General features: G+C 48.1%; 1 protein-coding gene across 8 annotated transcripts in view; it reads left to right on the plus strand.

Moving 5' to 3' along the window:
• LOC311141910 (zinc finger RNA-binding protein-like) overlaps nt 1–24,942 on the plus strand; it is a 93,315-nt gene that overhangs the window by 61,030 nt on the left and 7,343 nt on the right. For 4 of the 8 annotated variants that reach the window (XM_084177417.1, XM_084177420.1, XM_084177418.1 and 1 more), the window contains exons 10-16: nt 11,744–11,928; nt 17,085–17,204; nt 18,463–18,623; nt 18,865–19,039; nt 19,366–19,586; nt 21,231–21,381; nt 21,633–21,792. In XM_084177417.1, the coding sequence (XP_084033543.1) occupies nt 11,744–11,928; nt 17,085–17,204; nt 18,463–18,623; nt 18,865–19,039; nt 19,366–19,586; nt 21,231–21,381; nt 21,633–21,792 (1,173 nt within the window). The remainder of the gene's footprint in view (nt 1–11,743; nt 11,929–17,084; nt 17,205–18,462; nt 18,624–18,864; nt 19,040–19,365; nt 19,587–21,230; nt 21,382–21,632; nt 21,793–24,942) is intronic. The other 4 variants (XM_084177419.1, XM_084177422.1, XM_084177424.1 and 1 more) reach the window with 1 other exon arrangement.

Consider the following 24,942-nt stretch of genomic DNA (forward strand, 5'->3'; position numbering starts at 1 on the left):
CATTAACTACCACCTGTCAGACAGCATTCAGAGCCTAGTGAGATGAGAGGCATTAACTACCACCTGTCAGACAGCATTCAGAGACTAGTGAGAGGAGAGGCATTAACTACCACCTGTCAGACAGCATTCAGAGCCTAGTGAGATGAGAGGCATTAACTACCACCTGTCAGACAGCATTCAGAGACTAGTGAGATGAGAGGCATTAACTACCACCTGTCAGACAGCATTCAGAGACTAGTGAGATGAGGCATTAACTACCACCTGTCAGACAGCATTCAGAGCCTAGTGAGAGGAGAGGCATTAACTACCACCTGTCAGACAGCATTCAGAGACTAGTTAGAGGAGGGGCATTAACTACCACCTGTCAGACAGCATTCAGAGACTAGTGAGATGAGGCATTAACTACCACCTGTCAGACAGCATTCAGAGACTAGTGAGATGAGGCATTAACTACCACCTGTCAGACAGCATTGAGACTAGTGAGATGAGGCATTAACTACCACCTGTCAGACAGCATTCAGAGACTAGTGAGATGAGAGGCATTAACTACCACCTGTCAGACAGCATTCAGAGACTAGTGAGATGAGGCATTAACTACCACCTGTCAGACAGCATTCAGAGACTAGTGAGATGAGGCATTAACTACCACCTGTCAGACAGCATTCAGAGACTAGTGAGATGAGGCATTAACTACCACCTGTCAGACAGCATTCAGAGACTAGTGAGATGAGGCATTAACTACCACCTGTCAGACAGCATTCAGAGCCTAGTGAGATGAGAGGCATTAACTACCACCTGTCAGACAGCATTCAGAGACTAGTGAGATGAGGCATTAACTACCACCTGTCAGACAGCATTCAGAGACTAGTGAGAGGAGAGGCATTAACTACCACCTGTCAGACAGCATTCAGAGACTAGTGAGATGAGGCATTAACTACCACCTGTCAGACAGCATTCAGAGCCTAGTTAGAGGAGAGGCATTAACTACCACCTGTCAGACAGCATTCAGAGACTAGTGAGATGAGGCATTAACTACCACCTGTCAGACAGCATTCAGAGACTAGTGAGATGAGGCATTAACTACCACCTGTCAGACAGCATTCAGAGACTAGTGAGATGAGAGGCATTAACTACCACCTGTCAGACAGCATTCAGAGACTAGTGAGATGAGGCATTAACTACCACCTGTCAGACAGCATTCAGAGACTAGTGAGATGAGGCATTAACTACCACCTGTCAGACAGCATTCAGAGACTAGTGAGATGAGAGGCATTAACTACCACCTGTCAGACAGCATTCAGAGACTAGTGAGATGAGGCATTAACTACCACCTGTCAGACAGCATTCAGAGACTAGTGAGATGAGGCATTAACTACCACCTGTCAGACAGCATTCAGAGACTAGTGAGAGGAGAGGCATTAACTACCACCTGTCAGACAGCATTCAGAGACTAGTGAGAGGAGAGGCATTAACTACCACCTGTCAGACAGCATTCAGAGACTAGTGAGATGAGGCATTAACTACCACCTGTCAGACAGCATTCAGAGACTAGTGAGATGAGAGGCATTAACTACCACCTGTCAGACAGCATTCAGAGCCTAGTGAGATGAGAGGCATTAACTACCACCTGTCAGACAGCATTCAGAGCCTAGTGAGATGAGAGGCATTAACTACCACCTGTCAGACAGCATTCAGAGACTAGTGAGAGGAGAGGCATTAACTACCACCTGTCAGACAGCATTCAGAGACTAGTTAGAGGAGAGGCATTAACTACCACCTGTCAGACAGCATTCAGAGACTAGTGAGATGAGGCATTAACTACCACCTGTCAGACAGCATTCAGAGACTAGTGAGATGAGAGGCATTAACTACCACCTGTCAGACAGCATTCAGAGACTAGTTAGAGGAGAGGCATTAACTACCACCTGTCAGACAGCATTCAGAGACTAGTGAGATGAGAGGCATTAACTACCACCTGTCAGACAGCATTCAGAGCCTAGTGAGATGAGGCATTAACTACCACCTGTCAGACAGCATTCAGAGACTAGTGAGATGAGAGGCATTAACTACCACCTGTCAGACAGCATTCAGAGACTAGTGAGATGAGGCATTAACTACCACCTGTCAGACAGCATTCAGAGACTAGTGAGAGGAGAGGCATTAACTACCACCTGTCAGACAGCATTCAGAGACTAGTGAGATGAGGCATTAACTACCACCTGTCAGACAGCATTCAGAGACTAGTGAGAGGAGAGGCATTAACTACCACCTGTCAGACAGCATTCAGAGACTAGTGAGATGAGGCATTAACTACCACCTGTCAGACAGCATTCAGAGACTAGTGAGAGGAGAGGCATTAACTACCACCTGTCAGACAGCATTCAGAGCCTAGTGAGATGAGAGGCATTAACTACCACCTGTCAGACAGCATTCAGAGACTAGTGAGAGGAGAGGCATTAACTACCACCTGTCAGACAGCATTCAGAGCCTAGTGAGATGAGAGGCATTAACTACCACCTGTCAGACAGCATTCAGAGACTAGTGAGATGAGAGGCATTAACTACCACCTGTCAGACAGCATTCAGAGACTAGTGAGATGAGGCATTAACTACCACCTGTCAGACAGAGCATTCAGAGCCTAGTGAGAGGAGAGGCATTAACTACCACCTGTCAGACAGCATTCAGAGACTAGTTAGAGATGAGGGGCATTTAGACTACCACCTGTCAGACAGCATTCAGAGACTAGTGAGATGAGGCATTAACTACCACCTGTCAGACAGCATTCAGAGACTAGTGAGATGAGGCATTAACTACCACCTGTCAGACAGCATTGAGACTAGTGAGATGAGGCATTAACTACCACCTGTCAGACAGCATTCAGAGACTAGTGAGATGAGAGGCATTAACTACCACCTGTCAGACAGCATTCAGAGACTAGTGAGATGAGCATTAACTACACCTGTCAGACAGCATTCAGAGACTAGTGAGATGAGGCATTAACTACCACCTGTCAGACAGCATTCAGAGACTAGTGAGATGAGGCATTAACTACCACCTGTCAGACAGCATTCAGAGACTAGTGAGATGAGGCATTAACTACCACCTGTCAGACAGCATTCAGAGCCTAGTGAGATGAGAGGCATTAACTACCACCTGTCAGACAGCATTCAGAGACTAGTGAGATGAGGCATTAACTACCACCTGTCAGGACAGCATTCAGAGACTAGTGAGAGGAGAGGCATTAACTACCACTGTCAGACAGCATTCAGAGACTAGTGAGATGAGGCATTAACTACCACCTGTCAGACAGCATTCAGAGCCTAGTTAGAGGAGAGGCATTAACTACACCTGTCAGACAGCATTCAGAGACTAGTGAGATGAGGCATTAACTACCACCTGTCAGACAGCATTCAGAGACTAGTGAGATGAGGCATTAACTACCACCTGTCAGACAGCATTCAGAGACTAGTGAGATGAGAGGCATAACTACCACCTGTCAGACAGCATTCAGAGACTAGTGAGATGAGGCATTAACTACCACCTGTCAGACAGCATTCAGAGACTAGTGAGATGAGGCATTAACTACCACTGTCAGACAGCATTCAGAGACTAGTGAGATGAGAGGCATTAACTACCACCTGTCAGACAGCATCAGAGACTAGTGAGATGAGGCATTAACTACCACCTGTCAGACAGCATTCAGAGACTAGTGAGATGAGGCATTAACTACCACCTGTCAGACAGCATTCAGAGACTAGTGAGAGGAGAGGCATTAACTACTACCTGTCAGACAGCATTCAGAGACTAGTGAGATGAGAGGCATTAACTACCACCTGTCAGACAGCATTCAGAGACTAGTGAGAGGAGAGGCATTAACTACCACCTGTCAGACAGCATTCAGAGACTAGTGAGAGGAGAGGCATTAACTACCACCTGTCAGACAGCATTCAGAGACTAGTGAGATGAGAGCATTAACTACCACCTGTCAGACAGCATTCAGAGACTAGTGAGATGAGGCATTAACTACCACCTGTCAGACAGCATTCAGAGACTAGTGAGATGAGGCATTAACTACCACCTGTCAGACAGCATTCAGAGACTAGTGAGATGAGAGGCATTAACTACCACCTGTAGACAGCATTCAGAGACTAGTGAGATGAGCATTAACTACCACCTGTCAGACAGCATTCAGAGACTAGTGAGATGAGAGGCATTACTACCACCTGTCAGACAGCATTCAGAGACTAGTGAGATGAGGCATTACTACCACCTGTCAGACAGCATTCAGAGACTAGTGAGATGAGAGGCATTAACTACCACCTGTCAGACAGCATCAGAGCCTAGTGAGATGAGGCATTAACTACCACCTGTCAGACAGCATTCAGAGGACTAGTGAGATGAGAGGCATTAACTACCACCTGTCAGACAGCATCAGAGACTAGTGAGATGAGCATTAACTACCACCTGTCAGACAGCATTCAGAGACTAGTTAGAGGAGAGGCATTAACTACCACCTGTCAGACAGCATTCAGAGACTAGTGAGATGAGGCATTAACTACCACCTGTCAGACAGCATTCAGAGACTAGTTAGATGAGAGGCATTAACTACCACCTGTCAGACAGCATTCAGAGACTAGTGAGATGAGGCATTAACTACCACCTGTCAGACAGCATTCAGAGACTAGTGAGATGAGGCATTAACTACCACCTGTCAGACAGCATTCAGAGACTAGTGAGATGAGGCATTAACTACCACCTGTCAGACAGCATTCAGAGACTAGTGAGATGAGAGGCATTAACTACCACCTGTCAGACAGCATTCAGAGACTAGTTAGATGAGGCATTAACTACCACCTGTCAGACAGCATTCAGAGACTAGTGAGATGAGAGGCATTAACTACCACCTGTCAGACAGCATTCAGAGCCTAGTGAGATGAGGCATTAACTACCACCTGTCAGACAGCATTCAGAGACTAGTGAGATGAGGCATTAACTACCACCTGTCAGACAGCATTCAGAGACTAGTGAGATGAGAGGCATTAACTACCACCTGTCAGACAGCATTCAGAGACTAGTGAGATGAGAGGCATTAACTACCACCTGTCAGACAGCATTCAGAGACTAGTGAGATGAGGCATTAACTACCACCTGTCAGACAGCATTCAGAGACTAGTGAGAGGAGGCATTAACTACCACCTGTCAGACAGCATTCAGAGACTAGTTAGAGGAGAGGCATTAACTACCACCTGTCAGACAGCATTCAGAGACTAGTGAGAGGAGAGGCATTAACTACCACCTGTCAGACAGCATTCAGAGACTAGTTAGATGAGGCATTAACTACCACCTGTCAGACAGCATTCAGAGACTAGTGAGATGAGGCATTAACTACCACCTGTCAGACAGCATTCAGAGACTAGTGAGATGAGAGGCATTAACTACCACCTGTCAGACAGCATTCAGAGACTAGTGAGATGAGGCATTAACTACCACCTGTCAGACAGCATTCAGAGACTAGTGAGATGAGGCATTAACTACCACCTGTCAGACAGCATTCAGAGACTAGTGAGAGGAGAGGCATTAACTACCACCTGTCAGACAGCATTCAGAGACTAGTTAGAGGAGAGGCATTAACTACCACCTGTCAGACAGCATTCAGAGACTAGTGAGATGAGGCATTAACTACCACCTGTCAGACAGCATTCAGAGCCTAGTGAGATGAGAGGCATTAACTACCACCTGTCAGACAGCATTCAGAGACTAGTGAGATGAGGCATTAACTACCACCTGTCAGACAGCATTCAGAGACTAGTTAGAGGAGAGGCATTAACTACCACCTGTCAGACAGCATTCAGAGCCTAGTGAGATGAGAGGCATTAACTACCACCTGTCAGACAGCATTCAGAGACTAGTGAGATGAGGCATTAACTACCACCTGTCAGACAGCATTCAGAGACTAGTGAGATGAGAGGCATTAACTACCACCTGTCAGACAGCATTCAGAGACTAGTGAGATGAGGCATTAACTACCACCTGTCAGACAGCATTCAGAGACTAGTGAGATGAGAGGCATTAACTACCACCTGTCAGACAGCATTCAGAGACTAGTGAGATGAGGCATTAACTACCACCTGTCAGACAGCATTCAGAGACTAGTGAGATGAGAGGCATTAACTACCACCTGTCAGACAGCATTCAGAGACTAGTGAGATGAGAGGCATTAACTACCACCTGTCAGACAGCATTCAGAGACTAGTTAGAGGAGAGGCATTAACTACCACCTGTCAGACAGCATTCAGAGACTAGTGAGATGAGGCATTAACTACCACCTGTCAGACAGCATTCAGAGACTAGTGAGATGAGAGGCATTAACTACCACCTGTCAGACAGCATTCAGAGACTAGTGAGAGGAGAGGCATTAACTACCACCTGTCAGACAGCATTCAGAGACTAGTGAGATGAGGCATTAACTACCACCTGTCAGACAGCATTCAGAGACTAGTGAGATGAGGCATTAACTACCACCTGTCAGACAGCATTCAGAGACTAGTGAGATGAGAGGCATTAACTACCACCTGTCAGACAGCATTCAGAGACTAGTTAGAGGAGAGGCATTAACTACCACCTGTCAGACAGCATTCAGAGACTAGTGAGATGAGGCATTAACTACCACCTGTCAGACAGCATTCAGAGACTAGTGAGATGAGAGGCATTAACTACCACCTGTCAGACAGCATTCAGAGACTAGTTAGATGAGAGGCATTAACTACCACCTGTCAGACAGCATTCAGAGACTAGTTAGAGGAGAGGCATTAACTACCACCTGTCAGACAGCATTCAGAGACTAGTGAGATGAGAGGCATTAACTACCACCTGTCAGACAGCATTCAGAGACTAGTTAGATGAGGCATTAACTACCACCTGTCAGACAGCATTCAGAGACTAGTTAGATGAGGCATTAACTACCACCTGTCAGACAGCATTCAGAGACTAGTTAGATGAGGCATTAACTACCACCTGTCAGACAGCATTCAGAGACTAGTTAGATGAGGCATTAACTACCACCTGTCAGACAGCATTCAGAGACTAGTGAGATGAGGCATTAACTACCACCTGTCAGACAGCATTCAGAGACTAGTGAGATGAGGCATTAACTACCACCTGTCAGACAGCATTCAGAGACTAGTGAGATGAGAGGCATTAACTACCACCTGTCAGACAGCATTCAGAGACTAGTGAGATGAGGCATTAACTACCACCTGTCAGACAGCATTCAGAGACTAGTGAGATGAGGCATTAACTACCACCTGTCAGACAGCATTCAGAGACTAGTGAGATGAGGCATTAACTACCACCTGTCAGACAGCATTCAGAGACTAGTTAGATGAGAGGCATTAACTACCACCTGTCAGACAGCATTCAGAGACTAGTTAGATGAGAGGCATTAACTACCACCTGTCAGACAGCATTCAGAGACTAGTGAGATGAGAGGCATTAACTACCACCTGTCAGACAGCATTCAGAGACTAGTTAGAGGAGAGGCATTAACTACCACCTGTCAGACAGCATTCAGAGACTAGTGAGAGGAGAGGCATTAACTACCACCTGTCAGACAGCATTCAGAGACTAGTGAGATGAGGCATTAACTACCACCTGTTAGACAGCATTCAGAGACTAGTGAGAGGAGAGGCATTAACTACCACCTGTCAGACAGCATTCAGAGACTAGTGAGATGAGAGGCATTAACTACCACCTGTCAGACAGCATTCAGAGACTAGTGAGATGAGGCATTAACTACCACCTGTCAGACAGCATTCAGAGACTAGTGAGATGAGGCATTAACTACCACCTGTCAGACAGCATTCAGAGACTAGTTAGATGAGAGGCATTAACTACCACCTGTCAGACAGCATTCAGAGACTAGTGAGATGAGGCATTAACTACCACCTGTCAGACAGCATTCAGAGACTAGTGAGATGAGGCATTAACTACCACCTGTCAGACAGCATTCAGAGACTAGTGAGATGAGGCATTAACTACCACCTGTCAGACAGCATTCAGAGACTAGTTAGAGGAGAGGCATTAACTACCACCTGTCAGACAGCATTCAGAGACTAGTGAGAGGAGAGGCATTAACTACCACCTGTCAGACAGCATTCAGAGACTAGTGAGATGAGAGGCATTAACTACCACCTGTCAGACAGCATTCAGAGACTAGTGAGATGAGGCATTAACTACCACCTGTCAGACAGCATTCAGAGACTAGTTAGAGGAGAGGCATTAACTACCACCTGTCAGACAGCATTCAGAGACTAGTGAGATGAGAGGCATTAACTACCACCTGTCAGACAGCATTCAGAGACTAGTGAGATGAGGCATTAACTACCACCTGTCAGACAGCATTCAGAGACTAGTTAGAGGAGAGGCATTAACTACCACCTGTCAGACAGCATTCAGAGACTAGTGAGATGAGAGGAATTAACTACCACCTGTCAGACAGCATTCAGAGACTAGTGAGATGAGAGGCATTAACTACCACCTGTCAGACAGCATTCAGAGACTAGTGAGATGAGAGGCATTAACTACCACCTGTCAGACAGCATTCAGAGACTAGTGAGATGAGAGGCATTAACTACCACCTGTCAGACAGCATTCAGAGACTAGTGAGATGAGAGGCATTAACTACCACCTGTCAGACAGCATTCAGAGACTAGTGAGATGAGAGGCATTAACTACCACCTGTCAGACAGCATTCAGAGACTAGTGAGATGAGAGGCATTAACTACCACCTGTCAGACAGCATTCAGAGACTAGTGAGATGAGGCATTAACTACCACCTGTCAGACAGCATTCAGAGACTAGTGAGATGAGAGGCATTAACTACCACCTGTCAGACAGCATTCAGAGACTAGTGAGATGAGAGGCATTAACTACCACCTGTCAGACAGCATTCAGAGACTAGTGAGATGAGAGGCATTAACTACCACCTGTCAGACAGCATTCAGAGACTAGTGAGATGAGGCATTAACTACCACCTGTCAGACAGCATTCAGAGACTAGTGAGATGAGAGGCATTAACTACCACCTGTCAGACAGCATTCAGAGACTAGTGAGATGAGAGGCATTAACTACCACCTGTCAGACAGCATTCAGAGACTAGTGAGATGAGGCATTAACTACCACCTGTCAGACAGCATTCAGAGACTAGTTAGAGGAGAGGCATTAACTACCACCTGTCAGACAGCATTCAGAGACTAGTGAGATGAGAGGCATTAACTACCACCTGTCAGACAGCATTCAGAGACTAGTGAGATGAGGCATTAACTACCACCTGTCAGACAGCATTCAGAGACTAGTGAGATGAGAGGCATTAACTACCACCTGTCAGACAGCATTCAGAGACTAGTGAGATGAGGCATTAACTACCACCTGTCAGACAGCATTCAGAGACTAGTGAGATGAGGCATTAACTACCACCTGTCAGACAGCATTCAGAGACTAGTGAGATGAGAGGCATTAACTACCACCTGTCAGACAGCATTCAGAGACTAGTGAGATGAGAGGCATTAACTACCACCTGTCAGACAGCATTCAGAGCCTAGTGAGATGAGGCATTAACTACCACCTGTCAGACAGCATTCAGAGACTAGTGAGATGAGAGGCATTAACTACCACCTGTCAGACAGCATTCAGAGACTAGTGAGATGAGGCATTAACTACCACCTGTCAGACAGCATTCAGAGACTAGTTAGAGGAGAGGCATTAACTACCACCTGTCAGACAGCATTCAGAGACTAGTGAGATGAGGCATTAACTACCACCTGTCAGACAGCATTCAGAGACTAGTGAGATGAGGCATTAACTACCACCTGTCAGACAGCATTCAGAGACTAGTTAGAGGAGAGGCATTAACTACCACCTGTCAGACAGCATTCAGAGACTAGTTAGAGGAGAGGCATTAACTACCACCTGTCAGACAGCATTCAGAGACTAGTTAGAGGAGAGGCATTAACTACCACCTGTCAGACAGCATTCAGAGACTAGTTAGAGGAGCATAATTAACTACCACCTGTCAGACAGCATACAGAGCAGCTCCTCAAATAGCTGGTCCTGGAGTGAAACGTGAAACATAATTCCAGTCATTTAAAACAATAAAAAATTCTAAACGAGTGTTAAACTGTTTTGATGGCAAAGATTAAAAATAGCTTTTTATTTCTCAACTCATAATTAAAGCGCCTCCCATTTTGCCGTTCGAGTGCATAGGTTATAATCTGTAGGCAGGCTGTCAGCACGTCACCCCCTGCTGGAGGCAGCATAACGTCATGTGAGCTGGAGGCAGCATAACGTCATGTGAGCTGGAGGCAGCATAACGTCATGTGAGCTGGAGGCAGCATAACGTCATGTGAGCTGGAGGCAGCATAACGTCATGTGAGCTGGAGGCAGTGTGATTGTTTTGAAACCTGAACGTTTTTGTTTTATTTCAAATAATGAGGCGCGTCTTACCTCGCTTCAAAGTAGCTTAGCCAAAATCCATCCATAGAAACGTGCCGTTAACCATCATTTCTCTCCTGTTCTATTGGTTTTCATATCAACTTTATTTCGTTGTCTAGAAGCCAAAGGCACAATCCCCATCCTAGTTGCTAATAGACTCCTCCTCTTTCTAAGTTTCTAACTCTGTCACGTATGGAACCGCTCTCATTATGGACGCTGTTTAGAACAGCGTTTTTCCCATGAATTGCATTTTATTAGCTGCTTCATTACTGAAGTTGCAGACGATAGGCTTGCTAATGTTGGGTCTTTCCATTTTAAGCTCTTAATGAAATGTGTCTGTTCCTTGTTTTCTATTGGTCACGTCATTTTACTGTTTGGAAAAAATTTAACCATTTTGTTGACTGGTTAATGAGGTTCGTGAGGATCGGTTAGTCGGCAGCAAAATTGACCGAAATTTGGAACCATTTCATTGATTTTACTGAGTTACAGTTCATATGGGGAAATCAGTCAATTGAAATAAATTCATTAGGCCCTAATCTATGGATTTCACATGACTGGGAATATAGATATGCATCTCTTGGTCACAGATACCTTTAATACAATGGGCCTCAGGATCTCGTCACGGAATTTTTGTGCATTCAAATTGCCATCGATAACATACAATTGTGTTCGTTGTCCGTAGCTTATGCCTGCCCATACCATAACCATAACCCCACCACCATGGGGCACTCTGTTCACAATGTTGACATCAGCAAACCGCTCGCCCACACATGACGCCATACACGTGGTCTGCGGTTATGAGGCCGGTTGGACGTACTGCCAAATTCTCTAAAACGATGTTGAAGGCGGCTTATGGTAGAGAAATTAACATTCAATTCTCTGGCGACAGTTCTGGTGGACATTCCTGCAGTCAGCATGCCAATTGCGCGCTCCCTCAAAACTTGAGACATATGTGGCATTGTGTTGTGTAACAAAACTTTAGTGGCATTTTATTGTCCCCAGCACAAGGCGCATCTGTGTAATGATCGTGCTGTTTAATCGGCTTCTTAATATGCCACACCAGGGATTCGAACCAGAGACCCTTCGGTTACTGGCCCAACGCTCTTAACCGCTAGGCTACCTGCCCGCCCCTTAGGCTTTCATCTTTGGCTGGCTAGACTCTTTGGCATCTGGTCCCTGTAAAGCTGCAAGAAGCTCCATTCTGTAATTCTACCAATCCTCATCAGTTCTGATTCTGGAATTCTTCCGTCTCCAGGGGGAAGCAAGCTCCAGACGACTGGGAAGGTGACCGAGGAAGCCAAGGTGGAGGCATCCAAGCCTCCTCCGCCCTCATTGGTCCCCCAACCTCAGGAGACGAAGAACGAGTCCTCTGATTCGCTGTCCACCCTGGCCGCCCTGCAGAGTGACGTGCAGCCTGTTGGACACGACTATGTGGAAGAGGTACGGGTTGAGATCACATAGACCCAGATCACATAGACCCAGATCACATAGACCCAGATCACATAGACCCAGATCACATAGACCCAGATCACATAGACCCAGATCACATAGTGAATGTTTTGCCACAGGTGTAGTGGACTATATTGCTTATCATTCTGAAGGACTTAGGGGGTGAACAATAATGAAGATCGATCAGGTCGGCCTCCAGGGCAAGAGATGCTTTATTGACAAAGACGGGCGCAGACAAATCAGACGTCAAAGCAAGAGGAGAGAACTCTCTAGTACAGAGCATTTTCTCAAAACCTCACTTCCTTGTTCATCTCTATACCTGGTTTAACGGGAATCCAATTCGACGTGCAGTATCACAACAGCTTAAGTGTAGAGTTTCAATAGACCGACCGACAATATAGCTTCTAGATGATGAACTTACCACAGATACAAAGGAGCTTGTTAGCGACATCAGTGTGGAAAAGGCTCTTCTTTCACCCAACAGATTCCCACAAAACTGAATTAATTTCAGAAACCTGCAGGACGACCTCATATTCTATGATGTCAGAAAGTATTTTGTTTTTCATAGGCCAGTTGTACACCCCTGCTCACTGTCCATTTTGAGCTTACAAACAAAACAGGTTAGAAATACTGGATCATAAAGTATGAATTGTCAAATAGTTGCACAGAGGCATACAACCTTCTCCCTCAACGTCAGCAAGATAAAGGAGCTGATTGTGGACTACAGGAAACGGAGGGCCGAGCACGCCCCCATTCAGGAAACGGAGGGCCGAGCACGCCCCCATTCAGGAAACGGAGGGCCGAGCACGCCCCCATTCAGGAAACGGAGGGCCGAGCACGCCCCCATTCAGGAAACGGAGGGCCGAGCACGCCCCCATTCTCATCGACGGGGCTGTAGTGGCGCGGGTTGAGATGTTCATGTTCTTCGGTGTCCACGTCACTAAGGAGCTATCATGGTCCGAACACACCAACACAGTCGTGAAGAGGGCACAAGACTGAAAAGGAGACTGAAAAGATTTGGCATGGGCCCTCAGATCCTCAAAGTTATACAGCCGCACCATCGAGAGCATCCTGACTGGTTGCATTACCGCTTGGTATGGCAACTGCTCAGCCTCCGACCGCAAGGCGCTACAGAGGGTAGTGCGTCCGGCCCAGTCCATCACTGGGGCCAAGCTTCCTGCCATCCAGGACCTCTATACCAGGAGGTGTCAGAGGAAGGCCCTAAAAATGGTCAAAGACTCCAGCCACCCTAGTCATAGACTGTTCTCTCTGCTACCGCACGGCAAGCGGTACCGGAGCACCAAGTGTAGGTCCAAAAGGCTCCTGAACAGCTTCTACCCCCAAGCCATAAGACTCCTGAACAGTAAATAAAATGGCCACCCAGACTATTTACATTGCTCTATGCACACTCCCTAGACTCTACCCACACACTCCCTAGACTCTACCCACACACTCACTGGACTCTACCCACACACTCACTGGACTCTACCCACACACTCACTGGACTCTACCCACACACTCACTGGACTCTACCCACACACTCACTGGACTCTACCCACACACTCACTGGACTCTACCCTCACACTCACTGGACTCTACCCACACACTCACTGGACTCTACCCACACACTCACTGGACTCTACCCACACACTCACTGGACTCTTTCCTCACACTCACTGGACTCTTTCCTCACACTCACTGGACTCTTTCCTCACACTCACTGGACTCTTTCCTCACACTCACTGGACTCTACCCTCACACTCACTGGACTCTACTCTCACACTCACTGGACTCTACCCACACTCACTGGACTCTACCCACACACTCACTGGACTCTACCCACACACTCACTGGACTCTACCCACACTCACTGGACTCTACCCACACTCACTGGACTCTACCCACACTCACTGGACTCTACCCACACTCACTGGACTCTTTCCTCACACACTCACTGGACTCTACCCTCACACTCACTGGACTCTACCCTCACACTCACTGGACTCTTTCCTCACACTCACTGGACTCTTTCCTCACACTCACTGGACTCTACCCTCACACTCACTGGACTCTACCCACACACTCACTGGACTCTACCCTCACACTCACTGGACTCTACCCACACACTCACTGGACTCTACCCACACACTCACTGGACTCTACCCACACACTCACTGGACTCTACCCACACACTCACTGGACTCTACCCACACACTCACTGGACTCTACCCACACACTCACTGGACTCTACCCTCACACACACTGGACTCCTTCCTCACACTCACTGGACTCTACCCACACACTCACTGGACTCTACCCTCACACACACTGGACTCTACCCTCACACTCACTGGACTCTACCCACACACTCACTGGACTCTACCCTCACACACACTGGACTCTACCCACACACTCACTGGACTCTACCCTCACACACACTGGACTCTACCCTCACACTCACTGGACTCTACCCACACACTCACTGGACTCTACCCTCACACACACTGGACTCTACCCACACACTCACTGGACTCTACCCTCACACTCACTGGACTCTACCCACACACTCACTGGACTCTACCCTCACACTCACTGGACTCTACCCACACACTCACTGGACTCTACCCACACACTCACTGGACTCTACCCACACACTCACTGGACTCTACCCACACACTCACTGGACTCTACCCACACACTCACTGGACTCTACCCACACACTCACTGGACTCTACCCTCACACACACTGGACTCCTTCCTCACACTCACTGGACTCTACCCACACACTCACTGGACTCTACCCTCACACACACTGGACTCTACCCTCACACTCACTGGACTCTACCCACACACTCACTGGACTCTACCCTCACACACACTGGACTCTACCCACACACTCACTGGACTCTACCCTCACACACACTGGACTCTTTCCTCACACTCACTGGACTCTACCCACACACTCACTGGACTCTTTCCTCACACTCACTGGACTCTACCCTCACACTCACTGGACTCTACCCTCACACTCACTGGACTCTACCCACACACTCACTGGACTCTTTCCTCACACTCACTGGACTCTTTCCTCACTCACTGGACTCTACCCTCACACTCACTGGACTCTACCCTCACACTCACTGGACTCTACCCACACACTCACTGGACTCTTTCCTCACACTCACTGGACTCTACCCTCACACTCACTGGACTCTACCCTCACACTCACTGGACTCTACCCACACACTCACTAGCCTCTACCCACACACTCACTGGACTCTACCCACACACTCACTGGACTCTACCCACACACTCACTGGACTCTACCCACACACTCACTGGACTCTACCCTCACACTCACTGGACTCTACCCACACACTCACTGGACTCTACCCTCACACTCACTGGACTCTACCCTCACACTCACTGGACTCTACCCACACACTCACTGGACTCTACCCTCACACTCACTGGACTCTACCCACTCACTCCCTGGACTCTACCCACACACTCACTGGACTCTACCCACACACTCACTGGACTCTACCCATACACTCACTGGACTCTACCCACACACTCACTGGACTCTACCCACACACTCACTGGACTCTACCCACTCACTCACTGGACTCTACCCACACACTCACTGGACTCTACCCACACACTCACTGGACTCTACCCACACACTCACTGGACTCTACCCACACACTCACTGGACTCTACCCACACACTCACTGGACTCTACCCACACACTCACTGGACTCTACCCACACACTCACTGGACTCTACCCACTCACTCACTGGACTCTACCCACTCACTCCCTGGACTCTACCCACACACTCACTGGACTCTACCCACACACTCACTGGACTCTACCCTCACACTCACTGGACTCTACCCACACACTCACTGGACTCTACCCACACACTCACTAGCCTCTACCCACACACTCACTGGACTCTTTCCTCACACTCACTGGACAGAATCACTGACATGATGGCAGCTGGTCCTTTTGTGGCAAGGCTGAAATTAAGTGGCATTTTTTTGGGGGGGGGGGGGTTAAGGTCATTTTCATGGCAAATGGGGGACTTTGCAATTAATTGCAATTCATCTGATCACTCTTCATAACATTCTGGAGTATATGCAAATTGCCATAAAATAAAAAACGGACTTTGTGAAAATTGATATTTGTTTCATTCTCAAAACCTTTGACCAGTACTGTAGAGAACAGGCTCTTTACCCAGTCTCTACTCCTAGAGAACAGGCTCTTTACCCAGTCTCTACTCCTAGAGAACAGGCTCTTTACCCAGTCTCTACTCCTAGAGAACAGGCTCTTTACCCAGTCTCTACTCCTAGAGAACAGGCTCTTTACCCAGTCTCTACTCCTAGAGAACAGGCTCTTTACCCAGTCTCTACTCCTAGAGAACAGGCTCTTTACCCAGTCTCTACTCCTAGAGAACAGGCTCTTTACCCAGTCTCTACTCCTAGAGAACAGGCTCTTTACCCAGTCTCTACTCCTAGAGAACAGGCTCTTTACCCAGTCTCTACTCCTAGAGAACAGGCTCTTTACCCAGTCTCTACTCCTAGAGAACAGGCTCTTTACCCAGTCTCTACTCCTAGAGAACAGGCTCTTTACCCAGTCTCTACTCCTAGAGAACAGGCTCTTTACCCAGTCTCTACTCCTAGAGAACAGGCTCTTTACCCAGTCTCTACTCCTAGAGAACAGGCTCTTTACCCAGTCTCTACTCCTAGAGAACAGGCTACTCTGGCAAATGGTAAAGTTAGATTGTTGGTGTTGTCTTACAGTAACGTTATACTATGTTATGTAGAATACTGTGATCATTAGGTGATCTGCAGACATTGATTCAGCTTTGATCAGAACGTGATCGACACATGCGCAGAAGCTTTGGGAAGCTCCGGATCTTTTAGTCCGGCGGACTAAAGATCCCGAAATGTCGGATCCGGAGCCGTACATTCAATGGCAACAGGGGCATCAAACTCTTTTAAAATGACCTATGACTCCTTGGCCCGACGCATAACAGTTCCACATTAACAATGAAGTACAGTATTTGAAACATTGCTTACTTCTATAGTCAAAATACCATCTTTTGTGTTGAAAAATTCATAAAACATTTCTTATTTGTAGGTGCGTAATGACGAAGGCAAGGTGATCCGGTTCCACTGCAAGCTGTGTGAATGTAGCTTCAATGATCCCAATGCCAAAGAGATGCATCTGAAGGGCAGGAGACACCGCCTGCAGTACAAGGTTAGTGGAGTCAGTGAAGGGCAGGAGACACCGCCTGCTGTATATGGTTAGTGGAGTCACTGAAGGGCAGGAGACACCGCCTGCTTTATATGGTTAGTGGAGTCACTGAAGGACAGGAGACACCGCCTGCAGTACAAGGTTAGTGGAGTCACTGAAGGGCAGGAGACACCGCCTGCTGTATATGGTTAGTGGAGTCACTGAAGAGCAGGAGACACCGCCTGCTGTATATGGTTAGTGGAGTCACTGAAGGGCAGGAGACACCGCCTGCTGTATATGGTTAGTGGAGTCACTGAAGGGCAGGAGACACCGCCTGCTTTATATGGTTAGTGGAGTCACTGAAGGGCAGGAGACACCGCCTGCTTTATATGGTTAGTGGAGTCACTGAAGGGCAGGAGACACCGCCTGCTGTATATGGTTAGTGGAGTCACTGAAGGGCAGGAGACACCGCCTGCTGTATATGGTTAGTGGAGTCACTGAAGGGCAGGAGACACCGCCTGCTGTATATGGTTAGTGGAGTCACTGAAGGGCAGGAGACACCGCCTGCTTTATATGGTTAGTGGAGTCACTGAAGGGCAGGAGACACCGCCTGCTTTATATGGTTAGTGGAGTCACTGAAGGGCAGGAGACACCGCCTGCTGTATATGGTTAGTGGAGTCACTGAAGGGCAGGAGACACCGCCTGCTTTATATGGTTAGTGCAGTCACTGAAGGGCAGGAGACACCGCCTGCTGTATATGGTTAGTGGAGTCACTGAAGGACAGGAGACACCGCCTGCTTTATATGGTTAGTGGAGTCACTGAAGGGCAGGAGACACCGCCTGCTGTATATGGTTAGTGGAGTCACTGAAGGGCAGGAGACACCGCCTGCTGTATATGGTTAGTGGAGTCACTGAAGGGCAGGAGACACCGCCTGCTGTATATGGTTAGTGGAGTCACTGAAGAACAGGAGACACCGCCTGCTTTATATGGTTAGTGGAGTCACTGAACAGCAGGAGTCACTTTTCTAACCAGTCAACCCCGGGTTGATCACTGTCATAGGAAACAACATGTGAAGATGTGCCCTAGCACTGAACAGCTGATTTTCAACTAAGCAACTCATCAAGCTTTGATCTGAATCAGCTGTGTAGTGCTAGGGCACAACCCAAAAGGTGCACCCAGGGGGGCCCAGGACCGAGTTTGGGAAACCCTGGTCTATCAGACCTGCGATTAGAGGGACACGCACAATAATACGTTCCCCCTCCTTTGTTCCTTCCCTTGTAGAAAAAGGTGAACCCGGAGCTGCAGGTGGAGGTGAAGCCCTCTATCAGAGCCAGGAAGATCCAGGAAGAGAAGATGAGGAAACAGATGCAGAAGGAGGAGTACTGGAGGAGGAGAGAGGAGGAGGAGAGATGGAGGATGGAGATGAGGTACGGAGAGATGGGGTGGGTCACACACTCTCTCTCTCTCTCACCCAGTATACTAATAACCACCAACTCTGTCTCTCTAGCTAATGCCAATTGAGTGAATACTTCCCAAAAATGAACGTCTGTCTCTCTGCTTGTCTCGGTCTCTCTGTGTGTCTCGGTCTGCGTCTGTCCTCTCTCTCTCTCTGTCTATGTCTCTCTCTTCCTCTCTCTCTCTCTCTCTCTCTTTCTCTCTCTCTCTCTGCGTCTCTGTCTCTAGGCGTTATGAGGAGGACATGTACTGGCGTCGTATGGAGGAGGACCACCACTGGGACGAGAGACGTGGGGGACCCAGGATGCCAGGGGATGGGCCTTACCTCCAGGGGCCACCTGGACCTCCTGGACTACTGGGGGTCCGACCTGGCATGCCCATCCCTCAACCACAGGGACCTGTAGTAAGATGCCCGTTTCCTGTTTCTTTCTCACTTACTGACTGGACACATCTGCAAAGCAGCTGCACTGCACAAATTAACCAATTGAATCGTATACCATATTTCCACTCAAATCAACGGTTTCGTAAAATTGTGCTGGTTAAGTGGTGGAAACCAAACTTTTCAAACATACTATAGCTATTGACTTAAATTACATTACATTTTACATGTACATCATTTAGCAGACGCTCTTATCCAGAGCGACTAACATTACTATAAGCACAGTGATTATATGGTAAGCACCATGGATTAGAAATTTTCAAGACATTTCGTTGGGCTTTACCTCACAGCCTCCCCGTCGGCCGGACTCGTCAGACGACCGCTACGTGATGACGAAGCACGCAGCCATCTACCCCTCTGAGGACGAGCTGCAGACCATCCAGAAGATCGTCTCCATCACAGAGAGAGCCCTCAAACTGGTCTCAGACATCATCATCGACCAGGACAAGACCAAGGAGACTACTGGGGAGGAGAAGGATGCAAAAGAGGTCTCCAAGACTCCCCAAGACCGGTGAGGAGAGTGGGGATGGATGGAAGGCTGAGTGGGGATGGATGGATGGAAGGTTGAGTGGGGAGGAATGGATGGAAGGTTGAGTGGGGATGGATGGAAGGTTGAGTGGGGATGGATGGATGGAAGGTTGAGTGGGGATGGATGGAAGGTTGAGTGGGGATGGATGGAAGGTTGAGTGGGGATGGATGGATGGAAGGTTGAGTGGGGAGGAATGGATGGAAGGTTGAGTGGGGATGGATGGAAGGTTGAGTGGGGATGGATGGATGGAAGGTTGAGTGGGGATGGATGGATGGAAGGTTGAGTGGGGAGGGATGGATGGAAGGTTGAGTGGGGAGGGATGGATGGAAGGTTGAGTGGGGAGGGATGGATGGAAGGAAGGTTGAGTGGGGATGGATGGATGGAAGGTTGAGTGGGGAGGGATGGATGGAAGGAAGGTTGAGTGGGGATGGATGGATGGAAGGTTGAGTGGGGAGGGATGGATGGAAGGAAGGTTGAGTGGGGATGGATGGATGGAAGGTTGAGTGGGGAGGGATGGATGGAAGGAAGGTTGAGTGGGGATGGATGGAAGGTTGAGTGGGGATGGATGGAAGGAAGGTTGAGTGGGGAGGGATGGAAGGAAGGTTGAGTGGGGATGGATGGAAGGAAGGTTGAGTGGGGAGGGATGGATGGAAGGTTGAGTGGGGAGGGATGATGGAAGGTTGAGTGGGGATGGATGGATGGAAGGTTGAGTGGGGATGGATGGAAGGAAGGTTGAGTGGGGATGGATGGAAGGAAGGTTGAGTGGGGAGGGATGGAAGGAAGGTTGAGTGGGGATGGATGGAAGGAAGGTTGAGTGGGGAGGGATGGATGGAAGGTTGAGTGGGGAGGGTTGGATGGAAGGTTGAGTGGGGATGGATGGAAGGAAGGTTGGGTGGGGATGGATGGAAGGAAGGTTGAGTGGGGATGGATGGAAGGTTGAGTGGGGATGGATGGAAGGAAGGTTGAGTGGGGATGGATGGATGGAAGGTTGAGTGGGGATGGATGGATGGAAGGTTGAGTGGGGATGGATGGAAGGAAGGTTGAGTGGGGATGGATGGAAGGAAGGTTGAGTGGGGATGGATGGATGGAAGGTTGAGTGGGGAGGGATGGAAGGAAGGTTGAGTGGGGATGGATGGAAGGAAGGTTGAGTGGGGAGGGATGGATGGAAGGTTGAGTGGGGAGGGATGGATGGAAGGTTGAGTGGGGAGGGTTGGATGGAAGGTTGAGTGGGGATGGATGGAAGGAAGGTTGAGTGGGGATGGATGGAAGGAAGGTTGAGTGGGGATGGATGGAAGGAAGGTTGAGTGGGGATGGATGGATGGAAGGTTGAGTGGGGATGGATGGATGGAAGGTTGAGTGGGGATGGATGGAAGGAAGGTTGAGTGGGGATGGATGGAAGGAAGGTTGAGTGGGGATGGATGGAAGGAAGGTTGAGTGGGGATGGATGGAAGGAAGGTTGAGTGGGGATGGATGGATGGAAGGTTGAGTGGGGATGGATGGATGGATGGAAGGTTGAGTGGGGATGGATGGATGGAAGGTTGAGTGGGGATGGATGGATGGAAGGTTGAGTGGGGATGGATGGAAGGAAGGTTGGGGGAACTCACCCCTGAACGTTTGTCTCCTCAGAGCTCTTAAAGGGGTGATGAGGGTGGGGGTGCTGGCTAAAGGACTGCTGCTCCGTGGAGACAATAATGTTAACCTGGTCCTGCTCTGCTCAGAGAAACCCACCAAGAATCTGCTAAGCCGCATAGTGGAGCATCTTCCCAAGCAGCTGACGGTACCCCCACGCCCCAACACTACGCCCCCCCCCCCAACACTACGCCCCAGCACTACCCCCCCAACACTACGCCCCCCCCCCAACACAGCACTACCCCCCCAACACTACGCCCCCCCCCCCCCAACACTACGCCCCAGCACTACCCCCCCAACACTACGCCCCCCCCCCCAACACAGCACTACCCCCCCAACACTACGCCCCCAACCCCCCCAACACTTACCTCGCTCTCTCCATTCTTCCCTCCCCTCCAGCTGGTGACCCCAGAGAAGTACGAGGTGAAGGGCTCCATCCAGGACTCTTCCATCATCCTGATGTCTGGAGCCGACCCCAAAATGACAGTCACCATCACCCTGACCTCCCCCGTCATCCGAGAGGAGGAGACCCCTGCCACACCCCCGCCACGGGACGGAGGTTGGAAAGACATCGCCCCCCCCTACCCCCCCCTCTACCCCCTTCCTTCCGTTTCGCTCTCTGCCACCCAGCTATTGGTGCATTAGTTTGTTCAGGGTACAGGGTGGGTGGAGTTAGCACATTTTGGGGCGATTTCAAAAGTCCTGTTTCTCCAATGGTCCTAAAGTGACATCTCCATTCACCCAGCACCTGAATGAATGTACCCTGTAAGATCAATTTCTATCTGAAGAGACCTACCCTGGTGGCACTTTGAAGAGGACTTTCTAGATTGTTCTGAGAGAAGTCTAGCTGTATGCCCCGGGCACTAAGTTTAGATTTGACCTGTTGGGCATCCAAGTCTCTCACTCAGTTTTGTCATTTTATAGACGCTAGTTATCGTTTCAACTTCAACCAATGAAGTGCTTGAGCTCTGTCATGACATGAGATGCTGGATTGGTCATCATAAAACAGTGCTCTTGCTTAGTGTGCCTTCAAAAGCCTTAGGATAGGAATTATGTTTCTACTAGGTCCGACAGTCAGTGATTTAAACTTTGGGATTAGAGAAGTATTGAATAACCAATATTCTGTAGTTTAATTCACAGAATATCATAAACAATGTAAAAAAGGGAAATATATAAAGAACTAACGTTTTGGGGAACCATTCAAATTGTCCAAGAGACCTGTTTTGAAGGCAGAGAAGCTCATTTTGATTATTATTTTTTTGGTTCATGTATCTTTAAAACCCGTGCCCTGAGAACAACCTGAATGATATTACCGAAGGCTCATCATTGGAAAAAACATTTCTAGAAACTTTACTTTCTAGTCATGGTTAGAGCACTTCCTGGTGAAGTCTGACGGTTCCTCGTGCCAGCAGCGTAGCGCTAACTCTCTTATCTGGAACTCCCCTTCCGTGCGTCTTGTAAAGCTGTCCCCCTACAAACAAAGCATGGACGGTGTTTGCATTTTCAGTCTAGTTTTTAGTTCCCAGGTAAGATTCATTGTTTTGTTTCCTGTGTTCCAGGGGGTTTGTTTCACTGTCACACCACTGGGATAAACCCTCCAACACCGGGGTCAATCGTTAGCTCTCTTAGCTCAGAACTACACACATCAGAGGAACGTTATTCTCTACAGATACCAAAAATAAATGAAAGACCCATTGGGGAAGGGAAGCGGTGAGGGCACTGAATCCTAACTTAAGAAACGTGCACACAACTCAGAGCTCTGCACAAATCGTGCGTAGATCGATGTCACCGGGGAGATTTGCAGCGGAAGTTTGAGTTGAGCGGGCGTTTTGTCAGGTTTAGGATTTGGCCAAATGAAAACAGCAGAAAGAACAGGGTTCCAGAACACACACACATACGGTTCTAGAACACTGGCAAGCAGTTCTAGAACACAGACGGTTCTAGAACACTGAGAGAAATGGGTTCACACACCCCCCCACAGGAAACAAATCTTACTTCTGGTCGTGAGGAGTTGTTCTGTCCTCACATGCTCCCTGAGTGGACTGGTGTCCCCCCTCCACACAAAAGCCTGATCTTGGCTACATTTCCCTTTTTGTAGTTGATCATGCTGTTAACAAAACAATACAATCCAGATATGACGTGAAGCCCTTTTGATCACGTGATCCATTCTCTGCATTAGTTGACAATGGAGGGGTGAGAGTGAGTGTTGCCAAGCTCCTGTTTCTCTGTCTAGCACGTCTCTTAGTTATGTTTTGTTGTGCCAATTTCTTTCACCCTATTCCAGAAGTGTGTACTTGGATTTGAAAGCATAGGATTGGTGTTGCCCAGAGAGGGTCTCCATCTACCATTTGTTAAATCCAGTTTCATAAAGTGGATTTGAAAGCATAGGATTGGTGTTGCCCAGAGAGGGTCTCCATCTACCATTTGTTAAATCCAGTTTCATAAAGTGGATTTGAAAGGATTGGTGTTTGCCCAGAGAGGGTCTCCATCTACCATTTGTTAAATCCAGTTTCATAAAGTGGATTTGAAAGCATAGGATTGGTGTTGCCCAGAGAGGGTGTCCATCTACCATTTGTTAAATCCAGTTTCAGAAAGTGCGCAAGTACACACTTCAGAATAAAGGTGCAAAATGGGGACGCTGTGTGGCCAGCCTGCAGTAGACTTCAGTAGGTCAGGGATGAAGACTTTGGCAGACTGTGGTTGGACCGAAGTACAGCAGAGCGGTGTACCGTTAGTGTGATTATCTGTTTGTTGGTTTCATGCCAACCTACTGACTTCAGCCAGCCATGCAGTGATGTCCAATCTAACCCTTCTTTTTGCTGCTGGGAGCTTCCATGTTTCTAGTTTTTTCTGCTGCCACATAATTTGTAGCTTTCCTACCAGTCCAGTCCAAAGCTCTCTGTTCTTTCATTTGTTTTATTTTTGAAAAATACATCTCCAGTGTCTGGGAGAGGGTTCAACCCCCCCCCCCCCCCCCCCCAGCCAACCAGCTCCTCCGGAAGGATTTTTGACCAAGGTTTTCCCCCACCACCCAAACACTTTGCCACACCTATCATTTCCATGCCACTGTTAGAAGCAGCTCAGTTCACACTCCAAGTTATGACAGGACTTAGGACTTCTCTCTCCTTTTTGTTTCCGTTATCAGTTACCACGACCCATACTAATACACCACGACCGATACTAATACACCACGACCCATACTAATATATAACGACCCATACTAATACACCACGACCCATACTAATATACCACGACCCATACTAATACACCACGACCCATACTAATACACCACGACCCATACTAATATATAACGACCCATACTAATACACCACGACCCATACTAATATACCACGACCCATACTAATATACCACGACCCATACTAATATACCACGACCCATACTAATACACCACGACCCATACTAATACACCACGACCCATACTAATACACCACGACCCATACTAATATATAACGACCCATACTAATACACCACGACCCATACTAATACACCACGACTGATACTAATACACCACGACCCATACTAATATATAACGACCCATACTAATACACCACGACCCATACTAATATATAACGACCCATACTAATACACCACGACCGATACTAATATACCACGACCCATACTAATACACCACGACCCATACTAATACACCACGACCCATACTAATACACCACGACCCATACTAATACAC

This window comes from Coregonus lavaretus (genome assembly GCF_964263955.1).
Source record: "Coregonus lavaretus genome assembly, chromosome: 14".
Classification (NCBI taxonomy): Eukaryota; Metazoa; Chordata; class Actinopteri; order Salmoniformes; family Salmonidae; genus Coregonus; species Coregonus lavaretus.